Source organism: Plecotus auritus, assembly GCF_963455305.1.
Source record: "Plecotus auritus genome assembly, chromosome: 1".
NCBI lineage: Eukaryota > Metazoa > Chordata > Mammalia > Chiroptera > Vespertilionidae > Plecotus > Plecotus auritus.
In genome coordinates this window covers 4,988,223-5,009,011 of record NC_137770.1, presented here as the reverse complement: position 1 = coordinate 5,009,011, position 20,789 = coordinate 4,988,223, and the positions used below count along the sequence as shown (strand labels likewise).

General features: G+C 57.6%; 1 protein-coding gene across 6 annotated transcripts in view; it reads right to left on the bottom strand.

Moving 5' to 3' along the window:
• TRAF3 (TNF receptor associated factor 3) overlaps positions 1 to 20,789 on the bottom strand; it is a 102,889-nt gene continuing 82,100 nt past the window's right edge. For all 6 annotated transcript variants that reach the window (XM_080669062.1, XM_080669063.1, XM_080669065.1 and 3 more), the window contains exons 5-11: positions 20,384 to 20,551; positions 14,826 to 14,906; positions 12,210 to 12,284; positions 10,381 to 10,473; positions 6,674 to 6,814; positions 2,094 to 2,268; positions 1 to 1,372 (exon numbers count right to left, since the gene is read on the bottom strand). In XM_080669062.1, the coding sequence (XP_080525188.1) occupies positions 801 to 1,372; positions 2,094 to 2,268; positions 6,674 to 6,814; positions 10,381 to 10,473; positions 12,210 to 12,284; positions 14,826 to 14,906; positions 20,384 to 20,551 (1,305 nt within the window). In that variant the 3' untranslated portion in view covers positions 1 to 800. The remainder of the gene's footprint in view (positions 1,373 to 2,093; positions 2,269 to 6,673; positions 6,815 to 10,380; positions 10,474 to 12,209; positions 12,285 to 14,825; positions 14,907 to 20,383; positions 20,552 to 20,789) is intronic.

The window sequence follows — 20,789 nt, the reverse complement described above, 5'->3', positions numbered from 1 at the left end:
TCCATGAGCAATTTCCTTTCGTAATAATTTGAAGTAGTGTCATTGACTACGACAGATATTGAAGGTTTACATTTCTAACGAGAAATAACACAGATTGAATATTCTCTTTCCTATCACAAGTGATAACCAGTGTTGGATAGTTTACATTTTCTTCCAAGAAATATAAGTCTATCAACGTTTTAAAATAAAATGTCTGCAGTAACCATTATCTTAGAACTTTAAATTAAAAAATGATTCTGAATTTAGAGACTTCCAGAAAAGACCGAGGTGACTTCAGGGTCTTCTGACAAACAAATTATTAAAACAGAGACCAGATGAGGCCTTAAAAATAGACAATATGCTGTATTTGAAACAAGATTGCACTCTTGAGGTTTAGAACGAATATATCAGAACTGCATTATTATTTCATAAACTCTTCTTTTACTTAACATGCTGACATGTCCAGCTAGCCCCAGGCGTGTGTGCATGTGGAGGGTGTGTCTTTTGTGTGTTCAAGTTTCAGGAAGAAAACGTGGTTTTCTTTTCTTAGTCTCTATGTTTTCCACCTTAATGAATGAGATCTTTAAAAATGGAAATGGAACCTTCTCCGACAGCAGTGTTCCTCGCCGCAGGATAAAGAATTCTTCAGTGAAGTGTTGCTAGTCTATAGAAAGTGTCCCCGGGCTGCTCCTCCCGCCGGCCCGCAGCCGCCTCCTGCACTTCCTGCTCCACAAGGTCCTTACTGAGCGTGAGGACGCCGGTGGAGACAGCGGTTCCAACCCCGAGGAGTTGCCTTCTGCTCAAACCGCCCCCCGCGGCCGTCAGGGGTCAGGCAGATCCGAAGTATCCACTATGACTTTAATAAAAATGGTGTCATCTTTGATATACGTCCCGTTCTCCAGCACAGTCTGTGCCACGAACACCGGGCAGCCGGAGGCGATGTTCATCTCCCCGGTGGGCTTCTTGAAGCTGCTGCTGTTGGGGTCTGGCTTGAACGCATCCCCCAAGTGGCGCCGCGAGGAGCCCTGGTCCATGAGCATGAGCGTCACCTTCTGCTTGAAGGGCCAGGGAAGCAGCGCGTCGTACTCCCCGCGCATGATGACGAAGAAGAGCGACAAGTGCGTGCCCTTCCCCATGCCGTCCCCGTTCAGGTAGACCCGGGCGCACATCTTGTAGCCGAAGTAGCCGGTGTAGAAGGGCTGGCTGTACAAGGACAGCGTCTTCCCCATGACGGCCTCCTGCTTCCGCCGCTTGTAGTCTCGGATCTTCCAGATGAGCACGCCGTTGTAGCTGGCCGTCTCCAGCACCTGGAAGCGCAGGTCCATGTCGGCCAGGCGGATGTCGTGGACGCTCAGCATCTGGTCATGCCGGCTCAGCTGGGACTCCAGCAGGCCTGGCGGGCGGACAGAGGGTGAGGGGGTCAGCGGGGTCAGAAAGGGCGAGGCCGACCCTCACCAGTGTCTGCAATGAACACTGAGAACCCGCCGAGGGCCCTGGCGGGCGGAGGACCAACGCCGCACAGCTGTCCCGACACAGGCTGGGGTCCCACACCCACGGGGAGCTGCTGGGGGCAGGGAGGGCGCCCTGCCTTTCAGCCCAAGGCTCGGGGTCGTCCGTGCCGAGTTCCAGCGGCTCCTCTGCCACCTCATGTCCTCGTGCAGCTTCGTCCACCCTCACCCGTCCCTCTCACCACCAGTCATTTCACACCCACACTCTGAACACGCATCCAGCCCCCGAGTCACAGGCCCAGAACCGCCAGCTCGGACACGTGGGCCTCGCCCCGGCCTCGCTTGCCCGTCACCTCCTGCTCCCGGGGCGTCATGAGCGCCTGCCTGGCAGGCCTTGCCCTCCACCTGGCATCCGCCCGCCGGCCTCGCACGGAGGGGACAAGTCTGCGGGACCCACTTCTTTCAGCCAAAGGCATCTCAGCAGGCCTGCCGCCTGGGCCCACGCTGCACCTGTAACTGGGACGTCCCGGGCCCCGCGTGCCGAGGGGACCGCCTACCCCTCGAGTTTGAGCCACAACACTTACCAGGGTTGCAGGAGTCTGCGAAGTGTGCCCCGCCCAGTCCCTCTCAGACATGTCACTGCCCCGCCCGCCCACCCGCGCTCACCCGTGTTACGGGCCGCCTGCCCGGAGCTTTTGTCCACGCTCTCCAGCTCCGTCACCCGGTTCTGCAGGGACTCCACGCTGCTCTTCATGCTGTCTGCTTCCTCCCAATTCTGCCGGAAGGGGCGGATCTCCTTGTCGAGCTCTTTCAGTTTCTCTGCTTGGCTGTCGATTACTCGCTTCCAAACCAAAAGCATCGAAAAGGCAAACACAGTTAGCAGTCGCTGGAAACGCCCGCGCCACCCCCGGAAGCGGCTGGTTAGGAGCGGAGCGGCCAGCTCAAGGCCAGGGCAGCCCTGCACCTGCACACGGGCCTCTGGTGAATCTCAGGGGACATGAGTGACGAGGGTCCACGTTCCCAGAGGAGGGGACCGAGCTCGGCACAGAAAGGCCTCACCCGCCGACGGCAGGGCAGGGGGCTCACGTCCCTCTGTCCGGGGGGGGCGGGGTCTCAGGTTGAGGATGCTGAAGTGACACCACTGGCCCTGTCTGAAGGCCTGTCCTGAAAGGCTCTCGAGCCATCAGCAGGGGCCAATGTGGCCTCCTCCCTGGCTGCCTGGGCCCAGGGCTGGGGTAATGGAGGCCGGGGGTGGGGGGCGGGGGGGAAGCTTCCGCCGCTCTCCCTGCTCAACGTCCCACGCCCTCCAGGCCACAGACCACCACACTGCTGGTCTGCACGCGCCATCGACAGCGAGCCCTGACTTTATGCCAACTTAAAAAATAATATTTTTACTGATTTTAGAGGAGAAGGGAGAAAGAGAGAGAAAGAGAGAGAGATAAACATCCATGATGAGAGAGAGTCATGGATCGGCTGCCTCCTGCACTCCCCACACTGGGGATCAAGCCCATAAGTTGGGCATGTGCCCTGAGCGGGCACTGAGCCGTGACCCCCTGGTCCATGGGTCAGTGCTCACCGACTGAGCCCTGCGGCCGGGCTCTGCCATTTTAAGTTAGACAATTCAGAAAACCTTTCCTCCCAGACACGCAGACCGTTTACATCTACGGACGGGAAGAGCGAGACCCGCACTCCGGCCCAAGGACCGGCATGCCCTGCCTAGCCCAGGCCGGGACCCGAAGCGTTTTCACTTCTAAAAACAATTTGCGTTTTTGACATACAGCTCCGGAGGCTGGGTACTGTGTCCCATTAAACTAGGGGGGGAGGAGGTGGGCAGGGCCAAGTTCACTTCCCCTTTGAAAGCCTATTTTTAAACACCTAAGTTTCAGCACCTCGGGAGGCTGTCACTAACCCCGAAGGAACAAGCACGGCTTACTTTTCTGGGGTAAAAGCAGTGACTCTTCCTCTTCTTTCCAAGAAAGCCTGGTACGGGCTGGTGTTTAAAAAGGAAAGATGATGTCGCAAAGGACAGACACCTCCTCCTACGCGGCGTCACTTTATTTTACTCTAAAGGCGTGTGGCTGTGGGCGCGTTTCCTTGGCTCCCGAGTCTGCGTTCTGGGCACAGCCCTCTGCCCACTAGCGAGCATCACACCCGCGGGGCCTGTAACAGTTCATGCACGCTCCCTGCTGAGGTGACAGGCTCGGCTCCCAGGGACTGACTGCAAAGGAGACCCGCAGTGATTGGCTGGTGGTGAGTGATGCTCAGAGGGAGCCAGGAGCCTGGCCCAGGGCACGCCCCACACGCATGTCTCGTGGAGCCTCCTGCACCCCCGCCCCCACGGGGAGGTGCCTGGGACAGCAGCCTGTGGGCATGTGGTCACCTCAAGGACAGAACTGTGGTGTTGGACAACGAGCTCCCGGGCGGACAGCAAGGCCCCGGCTCCGGAACACAGGCACGCCCATGGGCACAGGGGCACACAGACAAGGCTCAACCGAACTCTGTATGAGGAGCTCCACACAGCGAGGGGAAGCGCCCTTTTGAATGGCTGTCACCCGTACGAACAGCGCTGCCTGAAGCAGAGGCCGGCCTAGGCCGAGCTTTCGCCGAAAAGCCAGCACGGGTGGCTTCCTTCCCGAGGAGCAGGCTCCGCCCGGCTGCGGCGGTGTTTCCAGGAGAATCAATCTCAAGGGCAGCGATGGCTTTCAGGAAAAACGAATTCAGGAGCTGAGATTAACTGGCCGCTCACCACGTGGGCAACCCGAGCGAGGGGCCTGCCGGCAGCGCACCAGCTCCTTCCTCGTGCACAGGCGCTTCGGGGCCAAGCGGCTGGGCCTTCCTGTCACCTGCACACGCCTGCCGGGACCGTGCATGGGGCTCACGGGCTGGGCACTGCTCCACGCCCGTCCCAGACCCGCCACTGCCAGAGCCATGGGTCCTCCCCAGCCCTCCTGACAACGGGACGTGGGCCTTAAAGCACACCCAGGCTGTCTTTGTAATTAAGGAAAAGCTTCTTTAAAAAGTCAAATATTAAGCTAACACGCTCTTCCCTTCCATCCCTGATCGTCCGACTGCACCCGTCCATGGAAACCCTCTGCTCAGATGCGCTGCCACTGCCTTCGGGGCTTCAGGGTCCACTGGAGGGTCAGACCAGGAAGGAGACCACACGGAACGCGCCATCTGCCATCGCCGGGGCTGGGGCCCAATGCACGGGGCTTGGGACAGGGAAAAGGGTGGGGGTTGGCCTGGCTTCCTGGAGGAGGTGGCATCGACAGCTGGACACCGGAAGTGTCTGAGGAGGAGCCAGAATCAGGAAAGGTGGGTGGGGGCGACGACCCATTTCTCTGTGCTGCGGACACAGAGTGGCCGGTCACTAAGTATTTCTGGCCGCAGCACAGTGTTTAAGACAGACTTCTTGGGGCAGCTGTGGTCCTGAGCTGAGGAAGGAAGGAAGGGCAGGTGCGCGTCTGCGCCAGGCTCGGCTCGAGGGGGGCCTGCAGGGACGGCAGAGGAAGCGCCTGGCTGACAGGCACATGTGGGCGCAGCCCACGGGGCTCAGAAGACCCGCGTCTACTGAGACGGACAGAATCTCTCTCCTCTGGCCACGGCAACCTCCCAGCGGGGCCAGAGATCAACTGCACTCCACTTCCCGGCTGGATTCCCTGTGAACCTTTGGGGAGCTGAGATCAAGCCGGCTGGAACCCGTTTAAATACAGCCTATCCCCAGGTCCTCTCTCTGGAGAAGGACACCAGTGAGCCGAGCCTCTCCTCCTCGTTACTGCGCGGCACCGCGCCACCCCGCAACCTGGTTTCCGCCTTCCTCAGATCTCATGGGTCTATTAAAGCACAGACGTTTTAAAATATAACTCACAGTGGAACAATTAAGGTCTACAGAAAAGGACGTTAAATTCCAACTTTTCTCACTGAAAGAGGAGGAAGTGAATGCAGAGAGAATCCGGAGGTTTCCAACGAGGGCGACTATGACCTCATCATCAGATTCCAACTCTTGGTTATACGTGAACCCACTACCTCTCCATCTTTCCTGTGCTGTTGGTATTGTTAACAAGCGGTAACTTCCACAGCCTCTCCATGCGCCCCTGAGCCCAGGTCAAACAGAGCAGGTTCACCACAAATGGCTCGTCCTGCGCCCCAGGCAGGCGAGGGCCCTGGCCAGGTGGGTCAATGGTTAGAGCACTGGCCTGTATACAGGAGGGTCTCCGGTTGGATACCCGGGTCAAGGGTATGTACCTAGCTTGCAGGTTGGATCCCCAGGTCAGGGCACATGCGGGAGACAACCAATCAGTGTGTTTCTCTCACATTGATGTTTCTCTCTCTCTTCCCACCTACCCCCACTTGCACTCTCTCTAAAAATACCCTTGGGTGAAGATTAAAAAACAACAACACAAAAAACGACACCAGGGACTTTCCGCAGGAGGCTTGCTGGTGGTTTACGTGACGCAGTGCTTTTTGGCGCTTAAACACTAACGGCCTGTATCTCTCCTGATGCAATCTAGCATTTCAGCCTGTTTCCTCATCTCCGGACAAGCACAGAGTTCAATGCGAACAAAGCTGACTCAAGCAATCCCTGTGCAGCGCCTGAGGACAGGCTGACCAGCCTCCGGCACTGAAGCGGCGCGAAGGCATTCCCCGAGACCCGTGCTGAGCTGAAGGGCGTCTCTTCCAGGTGAGGCAGGAAACACGGGAGCCGAGGAGCCACCTGGCCGTGCACTGGGGTGTCTGTGACGCACGCACAGCCCGAGCAAGCACTGTGCAGACAGCAGCTACCAAGACGACCCCCTGACAAGGGCCTAGGAGACCTGAGCTGGCAGCAGGCGAGGATCATCATTCTAACCAGGCCCAGCCACACGACCGCCTTCTTCCCGGCAGCGAAGGGCCAGTGCTGTTTGCTCTGGACCCAAGGGGAGTCTGGGAATCACTGGGAAATTCGGAACAAGAGAGTTTGCCTTCCCTTCACTGTGGGAAGTGGAACTTTATACCTAACCACTGATGAACACGAAATCCTCCATAATGAAAGAACTAACTTTTAAATCACGGGCTTGTTGCACCCACAGCGGGTCAAAGGCACAGAGAGGGATGGTGTTCGCTCTCCGGAGAGGAGGGAGGAGCCTGGCTGGGCTGCTGGGCCAGGAGCAAGGGGACGCTGCCTCCGCCTGCAGGGCTCGCTCAGACCTGTCCTGGGACCCACTCTCCACCCTCCACCCTCCACCCAGCCAGGTGACGCCTCTTACCTGTAAGTGCAGTATTTTGGATTCATTATTTCGCAGCATCTCCTTCTGTCTCTCGATTTCAATTTCAAAGCTGCATATCTGATTGTGTAAGCTTTGTATGCTCTTGTTTTTCTCCACACTTTCGTTCTGCAGCAAGGAAACCTGAAAAAGGAATGCTCCCATTAAGCGAACAAAATGCGATTTAATATTCACAACAATTCAGCTTTCACAATGCAGGTGTGCTGAGCTCACTGGAAGGAATTCCGAGGAAACATCCCTCCCCAGGGCAGAGGAGATCCCGGCGCTGGCGCAGGGCCCCGCCCCGCCCCCTCCAGCGCCTCCCCCAGGATTTGCACGGGAGCGACGTGCAGCCGGCGCGTTTCAGAATGAAGGGGACGCTCTCTAAAGGTTCTGCTGAAAATTAATGAATCTCTTACAGGGAGGCTTGCCAGCTCTGGCCGGGAGGCGCATTCTTACATGCACCCACTTGTCATGCGCGCGAGTGCACACCTCGAGCAGGCATCACAGAGCCCACTTCTCCTCACGGCATTCCCCTCCCTCCATTGTGCTTTAAGTAACGTAGGCCCACCCACCACGGGGCCACTCCCTGCGCTTCGAAAAGCTCTCCCTCCCCAACCAGGAAGCCCGGTGAGGGCGGGAAAACGGCACGTGCGTCCCCCCGCAGGGCCAGGCCGCCTCGCCTTCGGTGAAAGCCCTTCCTGGGGAAACACTAGCTCCCGAGGGCCACCGCGCCCGGGCCCCGAGCCCCCGGTGAGGCCTTCACGGCTTCCTCACGCGGGCAGCCGGCCCTTGAAAGGCGCCACAAGCCACAGCCGGCTCCGCCCGCAGCGCCCCGGACGGTGGGGTGCCCCGCACCGAGGACCGGGGAAGGGCAGTGCGCGGACGGCCCAGGAGATGAGCCGGTCCGGCCGAGTCCCCGCCCAGTGACCACCGGAGGCGGCCATCCTCCCCCCGCCCAGCTGCTCGGCGGCAGCGCCTCTGGACGTGCCGTGGCCTCACTCGGAACACACGTGCTCACCGTGGAGAACAGACCTGCAACGTCCCCTGCGGCTTCGCTCAGCGCCATGACTGCCTCTGAAACATGGCGCCTCCAGGGCCCACGCCGCCCACACGTGCCCACCTGTGACCCCCCCTACGGTGGCCCCCGCGCCCTCACGTGGCCCCGAGCCGCCTACCTGTGACCCTCACGTGGCCCCGCGCCGCCCCACGTGCCCGAGGGCAGCCCTCAGTCCCGCTGTCGGGCGGGCACAGCCCCGGACTCTGACAGACACGCGCCCCGCGAGGCCAGCGCCCGGCAAACATCGCCCAGTCCCGGAACCACGGGCTTCTCCGCAGCACATCCGCCCCGGGGCGCCCCCAGTTGCGGGGCTGCCCTGCCAGAAGCTTCTCTCCTCCGCAGGTTTCCTCGGAGCGCCCGCCCCGCCCGCAGACCCCCTTCCACCGCCAGCCCGCCCCGCCCTCCCGCCCTCCCGAGCATGCCCCCCGGAGGTCTGCCCGGCCTGTGCTGGGAGCAGCTGCGGCCCCTGGGGAGAGCCTGTGAAATGGAAGGTGTGAGGGTGCCTTTACCCTGACTTCACAGGGCATCGCCTATAGTTAGACACGAAGGGGAGGCCAGTCTCTCCGAAGCGACCCACATTCCACTTCCCCGCAGGAGCACGGCCTGAGGCTCCCGGAATGACCTGCGCCAGGAGGAGGGCCCGTAAGGAAGGACACGTTACCTCCATTTGGGCCAGCTCTGCTTTGGGCCCAGTGAAGAGCAAGGCGGTGTCTGCCCGCCGGGGAGAGCGGGAGGCAGGGGAGGGAGCGTGGGGGCTGGGCGGGCCCCTTGGACGGACAGGGGGGACAGACCCTGGAGCAGCACCCAAGAGCCGCTGCTCCAGTCGCCTGCAGCCCCACACCCAGGCGCGGGTGTGGCCACGCTGCTGTGGCTGCGCATCCGTCCTGTGCGGAGGCCCTTCCCTGTGGGGGAGACCGCACTGATGGCTGGGCCTCCAGACGCCCAACAGGGTGCCCGAGCCGCCTGGGCCGCGGAGCCTCTGTGACGGTGGCTCTGGACAGCCACCACCCCAGACGGGCAGACAGCTACGTAACTCGTGCAGCTGGATAAGCCAATTCATCCTAGTGAGCGAGAGTACCTTTTAAATAAATGAGAATCGGAGAGACTAAAGCCCTGAAATCTATGCCTATAGTGGGGTTTTTTTAATTCCTCACCTAAAGGTGTTTTCCCGTTGACGTTTTAGAGAGTGGAAGAGACAAGGAAAGGCACAGAGAAACATCGACATCCATTGGCTGCCTCCTGCACGCACCCCGATCAGAGCCCGGGCAGGAGGAGCCTGCAACCGAGGTACATGCCCTTGGCCGGCATCGCGCCCGAGTTGACACTATCCACTGAGCAAAACCGGCCAGGGCAAGACCATGATTTTTAAAAAGACAGAAACAGAGTAGTCTTCAAAAAGACTTCTAGAAAAACCACTGAGAACAGAGCATAGACACCACCGCTGATAGGACACCACACGTGACTCACGATGTTCACATCCAACGGCCACCTTCTGCTCCGTGTGCGTGTGCATCTCCAGCTTGAGCATCTATTCTGAAACACTGCTTTATTTCAAGTACATGAATATTTAAATTGCCTGGCTTTAACTGAACAGGCAGTCAGATCCTCACAGACAAGGCTGACCCGGCTGCTCGGCCCACTCAGGGCCTCCGCTGTGCTCTCCATGCGAGTGTGCTGGGCGCCCCGTTTTCACTTTGTAAGTAACCCGCAGCGAGTGATCCTAGGACAACTCCATCTACTCTCAGAGGTTCTCTCCCTCTCCTCAGAAAAGAAGGCCTGCGGAGCAGCACGCCATGAGCCAGCTCCCCAGGAAGGGGCTGCTAACAGCCCAGCCCACAACCAGTCCCTTGAAGGGCAGCAGGGCGAGTGAGTCCCTCTGGGGAGGGGGCCTGCTTGGTGCCCCAGCTCCCACGGTGCTGCTTGAGAAGTCAGTGGAGCACCTGTGACATGGAGATGCCTTCCCGGTTGGGGGCTGGCACCTGTTCTCTAAGGGCCAGAGGGTAGGATGTGAGCTGTGCAGCCCATGATGTCCCAGCTGCTCCACCTGGCTGCAGCCATAGCCAACGTGGGAAGGAACAAGCCCGGCACCCAATTTGACTTCATTTACAGGAGAGGAAGGTCTGCATGTGTGGCAGTCCCTGTTCAGAGCGATCTACACTAATAAAAGAGAAAGATGCAAGTTGACCATACCTTTGTGACACCCACCAGCCAATCAGGAGTGAGTATGCAAATCAACCCAACAAAGATGGTGGATTAATTTGCATACGTGGGCGCTGAGCGGCCAGGGGTGGGGTGGAACGCAGGCATTCTGCACCACCCAAGCTGCTCTGGGCCTCTGGGCAGCGGGGGAAGGCGGAAAGGCGGCTCTGGGCCAGAGCGAAGGCGGTGCCAGCAGCCAGAGGAAGGAAGGCCCATTCTTGCACGAATCTTCGTGCGTCGGGCCTCTAGTGCTAAGATAACCACACATGATTTTTAAAAAGCACGGCACATGTGCTTGCAATAATAATAAAAAAAGAACAAATGCAAACACCTTCATTTATAAAAGACAGGAGAATTTCCTTGACCATCTCTTGGTGCTGTTTCTTTTATCCTCAAACCGTTAATCACTATAAGACACCACGGAGAGGGCAGCAGCACGTGGGTGTCCTACCTTCTTCTCCAGGGAGCTGCTCCACTCCTTCAGCAGGTTCACATGCTGCACCGCGGAGCTGGCCTCGTGGGCCTTGATCTGCTGGTTCGTCCCCTGCAGAGCAAAGGGCAGGCATTAGCCTCGTCACAGGCGTGCGCAAAGCCTCGAGACGGCCTGAACGGGAAGGGGAGCCGGCTCCTGGATGTGACTGATTCCCGTGCCCACCGGCCCGCTCCACGGCTAGCGGGCGCCCGGGAGGCGGCTCTGTGGTTGTACAGGGGTCTCAGGCTCACGGCTTCACTCCTAAGCTGCTCTCACCGAGTGCGCCTTCTCGGCCGTTTCATACTTATAACATCGAGAAATTGAATTTCAGGCATATCATTTTCCTTCCTTTAGAAATTCTTCCATTAAAATATAAATGGGTTTGGACAGCTTTGGTTACAGCTAGATACTGATACAGTAATCTAGTGAACATGTAATCAGACTAGGGTTCTAATTCACCAAAACACTAACTTATCAGTGACATTCACTGCATTGGGAAATGTACTGCTCGCTGTTCTAAGGCTACTTAGGAAGTTACATGTAAACATAAAATAAACCATCTACAGAGTACATAAGATGCAGACCATCTCAGTAACAAGCACAGCAAGTAGTACTTCCATATTTAAGGAAATAATTGGCATGAAAATATAATTTGTTTTGATACTGGAAAATTAAGAAGCCACAGGAAGCATTTAATGATCTCCAAAACATATACTCTGTACAGAGAATATTCCTATGTATATGTTGACATAAGTGTTGCTATATGTCAACATATACATACACAGACACAGAATGAAAGGTACTACACATGACATCACAGTGCGAGGCTCCGTCCCCAGGAGACTGGGGCAGAGAGAAGCTACAGTCTTCTTCATGCTCCAGGCTTCATTTGCTGAGAAAATACTAGGACACCAATGTCTCGGTACTAACTTTATAACGATGAGTGGCTCATACATAAAGTTAAATATAAAATACTTCAATAGTAATAGAAACTGTCTTTTCATAGTTTTAATATTAAGATATACATTTAAATAGAAACTCAGTTCAAATTCACTAGCAATCTCAGAGGTGTTAAAAAAATAAATAGCCGGGCCAGTGTGGCTCAGTGGTTGAGCACCAACCTATGAACCAGGAGGTCATGTTCAATTCCAGGTCAGGGCACATGCCCACATTGCAGGCTTGATCCCCAGTGAGGGGCGTACAGGAGGCAGCTGATCAATGATTCTCTCTCATCACTGATGTTTCTCTCTCCTTTGCCCTTCCTCTCTGAAATCAATAAAAATATATTTAAATATATATATATTTATATATATTATATATATATATATACTTGAAAAAATAAAAAGTCAGAAACAAGTTTGTCACAGCACACGTGTGGCAATGACGGAGACGTCCTCTCCACGCTGCTGTCCCAGGAAGTGTGACTCATATGCAAAATGCATTTATGGATACACGTGTGTGACCCATACCACAGTGCACCGGTGCGCACACTGCTCACACCAGCCGGCTGCATACTTACTCATATGCATTGCTGCCAACAGCGCCATAACCGTCTAGCTGCAAACCCCACCCGCCATCAGGCCTGTGCGACCTACTCACTAGCTGGTTTCAGACGGGAACAGCCTGACTTCCTCTTGGCACAGGTGTCGACCTTAACTCTCAAAACCCCACCGTCACCCGTGCATCAGGGTGATTCGGTTCCACGCAAAGACTCCAAGCCCAGAAGTGGCACGTTAAAACGTTAATGTAATAACTTGCTCCCACGGCAGAATGTCAGCGACTGGGAAGGACAGATGTCGGATACTGACCTGAAAAACGCAGCCATAGCGCTTAAAACTACAGGTGCTGGGGGCATTGACACACTCTGACAAGTGGGCACTCAACTGCAACGGAAAGAGACGTGAGTTGTGGCACGAACGTTCGCATGAAAATGTTCAAACAGGTTAAAGGCACAGGAGCACCCAGGCTGCACCGTCACGGACGGCGATTACAGCCGCAGGTGCGTCCCGTCACCGGCTCCCAGACTCCTCGGCAGTGAATTCACAGTATTGTCATGTGTGTACACAGATACACCAATATACGGAAATACGTTGCGTTGCTTAAACTCGAGTTTTCGTTAGGATTGTTCGAAACGTGACCTGCCGTCTGCAGTGCCAGAGATAAGAAAGGAAGAAACGTAAACTGAAATGCACATTTAAAGACTGTAAACGAAAAATTGCATGAAACACAGGAAAGCATCCGGGATGCAACTGGGCCACACACCTCATATACAGCACACAAATACACTTCCCAAGCGAGCTCAGGACGGCCGCGGGCTGCCCGTCCCTTCCCTGACTCGCCCTGCGCGGGGCGTGCTCTGCCGTCTCTAAGGCCGCTGCGACCGTGCTAACAGGAGTCTGAACTGTCACCTCTTGCTGACGGGGATTAGAGGACCGGGGAGGGGATGATGCATGAAGCTGCAGGTCGGCAACTCGTCCATACTAACCACCTACACCTGTGACACCCCCTCAGGAGGCAGAAAGTGCTGGGCGCTGGGCTGACGCAATGTAAGCACAGCTTCTCCTTTTACTGAACAAATACATTCTCATCAGGAAACTCCGGGGATAGACCTTTATAGGAACAATCAGGACGTGTCTGTCGTGGGCCAGGGCCGCACCCCCAGCGCCCGTGGGTGTCACTCTGGCAGGGCCATTGGTCTGCAGGACAAAGCAGGCCCCTCCCTGTAGGTCAGCACTTGGGGCAGAGAGGAAAGTGGCCACAGGACTGCTCTCTGGCGCTGTTGCGACTGCTGCGAGGAGGGCCAGCACCAAGGGGGTGGCCCGAGGGACCAGACCGGCCAATGGCAACCTTTGCAGGTCTCTGAGCGTGACAGGCGGGCGGCCCAGCACATCTGAGGCTCCTCTGACCGCAGCCTGGAGTCAGGCCTGCACCCGAGGGAGCGCCTAGGCAGGGGTCCTCAAACTTTTTAAACGGGGGGCCAGTTCACTGTCCCTCAGACCGTGGGAGGGCCGGACTATAGTTTAAAAAAACAACTATGAACAAATTCCTATGCGCACTGCGGGCCCGGGACGCGTCGGCTGCTAAGCAGGACAGGCAGCGGCCCCCGGCGGGCCGGATCAATGTCCTCGGCGGGCTGCATGTGGCCCGCGGGCCGTAGTTTGAGGACGCCTGGCCTAGAAGGTCCATCCCAGGGGCCGGCAGAGGCGCAGCCTGAGCAACTTAAAGTTTAGAAGGTGCTTTCCCGGCAGCTGGCTGTGCTGTTGGGATCAGGGAGCAGCGAGTCTCACGCGACTGTCAGGCGCCGCCATAAAGTCAGGGCCACACTTTTCCTAAATTGGCTTTACCACCGTCCCTCTCAAAGCCTTACAGAATTTGCAGGCACTTTGGAATAGAGGCAAGAATAATCTATACGCCAATAACACCTTTCACCAGAAACTCAAGATAAATGCCGGTTTAAAGGTTTTTGAAATAAAAATAACTCAGGCAAAATGGAGGCAGCATTCGTCCCTAATTCAGATAGCCCTGAGTGAGTAAAAATTTAGCGGAGTGTATAAAACCCTGAAATTATTTCAACAACACAGACTCTGCGTACGTTCGCTTTAACAGAGCAGCTCTCCGGTTGCGGAAATAATCCATGTGTGTTTCCCCGCTACTCGGAGAGGCACGTTCAGGGCCAGGGACCGGCCACCAGGCAAGACCCTGCCTTTGCCCCGCAGTCTGCTTGTGCAGGATGCACCTTGAGTGAGAGCGGCTTTTGGGGTCCTCCCTGCACCCCACGTCTCCCGCTCAGTGGGGACATGAGGGGTGCTCCCCACACTGTATCCAGTGGTAAAATTCCAGGTGGCCAAGAAGGCTGAGGGACTTCTCAGAGCAGAGCTCCCAGGACTAAGGGGACACACGGAGCCCATGGGAGCCTCAATGGTACCCCAAAGGGCACCCAAAGGGGCTCCAGGTCAGGATCGGATGCAAAGGCATGAAGAATCCTTGGAGTTTTCCATCTGGGTATAGCTGGGGAAGGTGCCTTCCCAGGGGCCCCTAAAACGCAGCCGCTGGCCGGTGCACTCACTTCCCACGCCAACCGAGCACAGCCTGCGTGGCCAGTGGCTCGGCAGCATCTCTGAACGAATCCATTTTCTTGAGATAATACGACAGTAATTCCTGTTTTACTGATTTAAAAACAGCTTCTTTTAAAAATGGTGTCTCCTTTGCTTGCATTGGAAGCAGTCCCATTTTCTCTGTTCTTAACAACACTTCGTCCTGCACTGACTGCGGCCTTCAATCGCTTGCTTCTGAACCCGGACTCCCAAGAGAAGCGGGAGGTTTTCCATTGTGATCTGCAAACCCTAGGGCCTCCTGAGTAAGGGGAGGGGCGTCTATGGCTCGCTGTCCTCACAGACCCTGGGCCAGGCCAGCGGCGCCCTTACCTCGCTCCTCAGGAGGGTCTGGACCCTGCACTTGTGCGGGCAGGACACCACTACGCAGGGACAGTCAGTGTCTTCGTGTTTCTGCAGGAGAAAGGGAAGGTGTCGTCAGCTTTGAAACGTACGGATCGTCCCAGCCCCCACGCGGACCCACAGGAGGCACTCGACGTCCGGGTAAGCCCTCACACTGACAGTGCTGGAAGAGACGGCATCGCAGGAGCCCAGTCACCCCTCCCGAGCTACAGCCCTCGTGGGCGCAGCGTGTGCTTTTAGTGGGGTGCCTGTGCCCGCAGCGGGAGGGCGGGCGAGGGCGGGCTGTCGGGAGGACAGGATTTGTCTGGCCTCTCAGTTTGGGGTCTGGAAATGATGCTTCTCAAATGCCTGGAACAGCCAGACCTCCTGGGCACTTCAATCACTGCCCTGAAATCGTACTGAGATAATCTTTAGTGCCTGGAAAAGATGGGTAAATTCTGCTTGAGCCCTTCTCTGGATGGCACCAATTTCAAGTGCAGGGGCCTGAGTGACGGGGACTGATCAGCTCGATGCCGCAGGCACCCATGCACCGGTCCGTGAGCGAAGGAAGGGCAAGAGCAACGGAGCACAGGTGACAGGCGAGAGCAGGCGGAGGGGAAGGGGGAACCGCGCGCAGCACGGCCCAGGAGGCCAGGCCCCGGGACACCCCCAGCTCCTCCGGGTCCCAGCTTCCCGCCGGCCTCCCCAGCCAGGCTGCTGAGCTGAGTGGGGGGAGCCTGGCCAGGCGCCTGGGTCTGACTGGGCAGGTGTGGGAGCAGAGGACACGGTGGCCCATGTGGGTGAGGGAGTGGGGATGCCCCCCTCCCGAGGCCTGGAGCCAGGCCCCACACTGCGCCTTCTCGCGTGGATCTGAGGCCCGTCTCTAGGGGCCTGAGGCCAGCGGTGACCTTCGGCACAGCGGTGACCTGCTGCTGGGCCAGGTCCCGAGGTCCCGGGGGCAAGTCCACACTGCTCGGAGCTCACCGGAGGGCGCTCGACCGCAGGCCGCCCCGGGGCACTGGCTTTGGCTTCCCGTCCTGCCTGCCTGTGTGCAGCATCCGGCGTGCCCAGGGCCAGGTCTTCAGTGAGAAACCTGGACAGGTGCCGCCTCGCCCTCCCTCCGAGGGCCTCACCTGGAAAGGCGGGGTGGCTGGCGCTGTGAGGGAGGGGCCAGGCCTGGGCCTCAGAGCTCACCAGGCAATGCTCCGCCTCCTCCCCAACCTGCCCAGCCCAACCTCATGCACAGGCCAGCCCAGAGGAGGACCAGGAGGACCGCTAGGGATGCAAGGGAGTGGGGGGGGGGGGGCAGGAGGGGCGCCCTGAGGGAGAAGCGGGTGGGAGCAGTGTCCGGGCTGCGGGGCCAGGCAGTCAGTGCCTCTGCACGTGCGTCTCTGCAGATCTGTGCGCGGTGCGGTGCCTAGGACGGATGTCAGGAAACAGGCTGTGCTGGGTATCAGCGGCAGAGGCTCTTTCAGTGGGACTCTGGGAGAGATGGCCACCGGCCCCCCTCTAGCCCTGCACACACCGTTACCGCGTGGGCGAGCACCTGCCTCGTCCGTCCCATCCAACTTCCCAAACCCCACAGTGACAGCCAGATGGAGCGACCCGCCTGGCTTCTCTCACAGGCGTGGCTAAGCAGGTTTTTACGCGGGCCGCTCACGTCCCTGTGCCTTACCTTTCCTTGGCTTTCGCCCGTGGCAGTGAGCCCTCCCCGTTCCTGTCCACCCCGAACCTCAGAATGTGGGCTCACTTGGGAATAGGGTCTACGTGGATGTAAGGTTAAGACGAGGCCTCACTGGATCAGGGAGGGTCCTCACACGAGGAGAGGACACGCGGCAGGAAGATGGCCACGGGAACGCGGGCCAGACCCCCGCCATGTGGCTGTGGGCTGCACTCAGGAGCGCCCAGGCTGGGGCGGGGGAGGGCTCTTCCCCGGAGCCTTGGGAGGAAGCACAGCCTGCCCATCCTTGGTTCTGGATTTCTAGCTCCAGGACTGTTGGAGAATAAACTTCGGTTGTTTTAAAACACCCAACGCTGTGACCCCTTGTTACGGCAGCCAGAACACACCCATTAAAAAGCTGCTTATCGCCTGGTGGGCCTGGCTTAGTGGATGAGCGTCGACCTATGAACCAGGAGGTCACAGTGCGATTACCGGTCAGGGCAATGCCTGGGTGGCAGGCTCAATCCCCAGTGTGGGGCGTGCAGGAGGCAGCCAGCAATGATTCTCTCTCATCATTGATGTTTCTACTAGAATCTCTCTCCCTCTCCCTTGTTCTCTGAGATCAATACAAAAACATTTAAAAAGCTGCTCATCTGTTGGTGCAAGAACTCAGCACACCGATGAAATCAGCCTGTAAGAGTAAGTGGGACTTCGACACGCACACAGGGCAGCTGTGACACACCTGAGCTGTAGCAGAACCGGCCCTGGCCTCACCTGTCCGCATGCTCCTGTCCAGTCTCACCGCCTCCCCCACCGTCACTACCCAAACCTCTGACCTCTGCTGCTACGCCCTTTGCTCAGAAAGTTTCCTTACGTGCGTATTTGAGCCAGACAAGACACTGTTTTGTTTTGATTGCTTCTGAAGTTTATCAAAACAGAATTCTACCCTAGGAGCCGTCTGTGACCTGGGCCACGCCAGGCTTCCCAGGCTAATCCGTGCACTGCATACGGTGCAGGCCTCACCTCGCACAGGTGTGTAAGGACACCGTCACACAAGTGTCCCCGGGGCCACCAGCCAGCGGGTGGGCGTTTGGGCGGTTTCCTGGCTCCCACAGCGCTGGCTCTGCGCGGCCACGGGCCTGGTGGTGCACGGCAGCCTCCCCTCCCGCGAGGAGCGGAGCGGGTCATTCACTGAGGACAGGAATGTTTCGCCAACTCGTGTTCCAATGTGGCTGTGCCTAAAACCCTCCCATTACAACGCACATTCTCCGGTGAAATGAGAGCTCTGTAATTCTGACTTCTCACAAATGCACACAACCGACCGATATTCGAGCATTTCTAGACTAAATGTAAAATCATGCTACTTGCAGCCCCGCTGATGTAACATCGATACCGGCTCAAACACAGGAGAGAGATTCCCACGAGAAGTAACGGTCTGCGTCTTAGCAGCACAGGCGTGGGGACTCACACACCAGGCCTGGGAGGGTGAGGCTAAGTGAGCAAGACAGGAATCGAGCCACGCCAGCAGGGGACAGGTGTGCGAGGAAGCGAGTGCACCGGCCTGGCTCGGGTCGAGTTCCTGTGCACGAGTGGGGACCGCGAGTTACAGGCCCTGGCAGATGGAAGCACATGCCTTGACATACTCTGGCACGTCTGCATCATTAAAACAGTTGATCAGTAGAGCGCAGCGAGATTTCCAAGAGTCTTTCTTGACACAACTCAGGCCCCAAACTTGCTAACTATCTTTCTGTGCCGCTCACCGTTTGCCTCTGCACCTGTTTGCCGCTGACAAATTTAAGACCCAGATCAAATCGAATGCTACCTGCGTACCGAGGCCCGCGCAGCCCCGCAGGGTACCGAGCCGGCCTTCCTCGGGAGCTCTACTCCCGCCACAGGGGCAGCGAGGGGAGGGGACAGACCACAGCGTGTGCGCACACCGCGTGCGCTGAGCAACCACTCGACCAGGTCCAACAGGCACTCAAACGTCTCGTGATCCCTCGCTGTTATTTTAACACCAGGCTCCTCACACCCGTCTGCGGTACGGAGTCAGCTGCGTGATGTTTAACTGATACACGCTACAATTCCTTCGCAAATGAAAATTAATTACTGGGTTCTATTCTGCAAATAGAGGTAATTGGTTCTTGCAAGAAGCGAAGGGCGCGTCTGACAGCAACATGCCGCCGCGGGCAGGGCTAGAGCCTGCTCACTCGGGGCGGCCGCGTGCACCTGAGGGGTCACTGAGGGCATGCTCGGCCATGACCAAGACTACCGCCCCTCTCCAAAGGGCAGGCCCAGCTCCGCCCCCTTCCTCACACCGGGGAGCGTCTACAGACTCGCAAGGGGAAGACTTCACAATGGGAGAAAGCCACAGGCATGAAAAGTTATACAAAGTCAGGCAAACGTGGAGATTATAAAGATTTTGTACCAAAAAACAAAGACTTTTCCCGGATTCTGGTCAATGAGTGCTTCAGAACATCCACCAGGATGCGGCTGCGGCCCTGCACCCCGGCGGCCCCTCTCTGTCCCCTCATCTGATGACCCCACTGTCATCGCCCTGCCTCACTCCGAAGTCAGCTCCCAGCCCCTCCCAGCAGCCTCCCAGCAGCACTGCCTGCCCTGCCCCTCACCGGGATCCCCCTCTCCGGACCCGACAGCAGCCTCTTGTCTGCGGACCGCCTCCCGTCTCAGTGGCCTACGAGCACCATGTGCCCGTCTGACGTGGGCTCTCCAGTCACACCATCCCACGGCTACAAGGACCAGCTGCTCATACCTACTGGAGCCTGGACCACCCCACTTTCCTCCTCACCCCCGACTTCGGCAGGACGCTCCGGCTCACCCGGACGCTTAGCTATAAACGCTGGGCGTCACGTTAGCGCACACTCTATACTTGAGCCATCAGCTCATCCCATTGGTTCCACCTTCAAAACTACCCCAGAACCCCTCCCTCCCCCTGCTCTACTGGTCCAGGCCAACATGGTGCCTCGCTGCCCCCACCCCGTCCACTTGTCACACCTGCTGGATGCACAGTGCAGGGAATGTCACCCCCAGCTCCCGGCGGCTTCCTGACCCTCGGCACCTCGACCATGTTCAGTGCTGGGCGTGCGCTGGCCTCACAGCTCCTGAAGTCCACCTCCAAGCCAGTTCCAGCTCAGCTGGGTCCCCTCGCTGCCCCCTCTGCTCGGAGCAGTCCTGCTCGCCGCTGGGTCTGAGGGCAGCCGCAAGCCCCGGTTCCCTGATGCAGCTCCCCGCTCTCCACAGCCCCCCTCGGGCCACCCACCGCGTGGTCCCCAGGGACCCTCAGGTCCCAGGACAAGGCCTGCACACAGCTGGTACTTAATAAATGTTCATTCAAGAAGTGGGCCCATGTTGAGGGTTCCCACACCACTGGCTGTTTTCAAAGTTTGCCCTCATCCGCAACACCCCTCTCTCTTGAATCTACAGATAAGGGGCCTGATTCTAACACGGGCACGATATTGAACGGGGCCAAATACTCGAGGTCGGGGAAAGACGTGAGCCCCGCACCTCTGCAAGACAGACGGCCGTGCTTCCACACCGCAGGGTGCCTGCCCGGCCGTCACGATGGTTACACAGGGCGGCAAGAAATTAGACGATCCAACACGATTCGGGGCCGTTCCCCGGGACGCGTGAGAAAGTCGACCTCTTTTGAATGACTAGTCTTCATTTTTTTGGCAACCCAAGTGAGAGTCAACCCAGGTGATGAACACGTTAATTACGTAAATGACAATGAGTAAAACAAATGGGGCTTAGCTCTGAAATGCAGTCAGATGAAGACCGCTATTTACGCCCGTCTTCCCTCCTTATTCCCGTCAGAATGGCCACTTAAGCTGTTCAGCGGGCAGATGCGGTAGGGGGAACGCGAATACCGCACCTGCAGCGTGATCATGGGGACTTGGCTCTTGCAGTGGCTGCACGTGGCCTCGCGGTATTTACAGGTCTTTTCCACGTGATCGCGCAGGTCTTTCCTCAGGACCCTTTCTTTGCAGTCAGCACGCTCACACGGGAGTTCTTCAAACTGGCAGTCGTTCCTCAAGTGCACCTGGGAGACAGACAACCCCAGGTGCTTAGTCAGCAGCAAATGCCACTGGAAGCGCCCGAGCTCAGCCTCCACGCAACCAGCTCCCGCAGAAACAGTTCCATCCGCCACGGACCCGCTCTCCAGAGGAGCGTGACACAGGGTCAGAGGCATGAGGCCCTCGCCCATTCAGTGGCTTCTCGGATGATACTGCTTTGAAGAATTAAGTCAACTTCTCTTCCTGGATAAATAAGTGGTTATC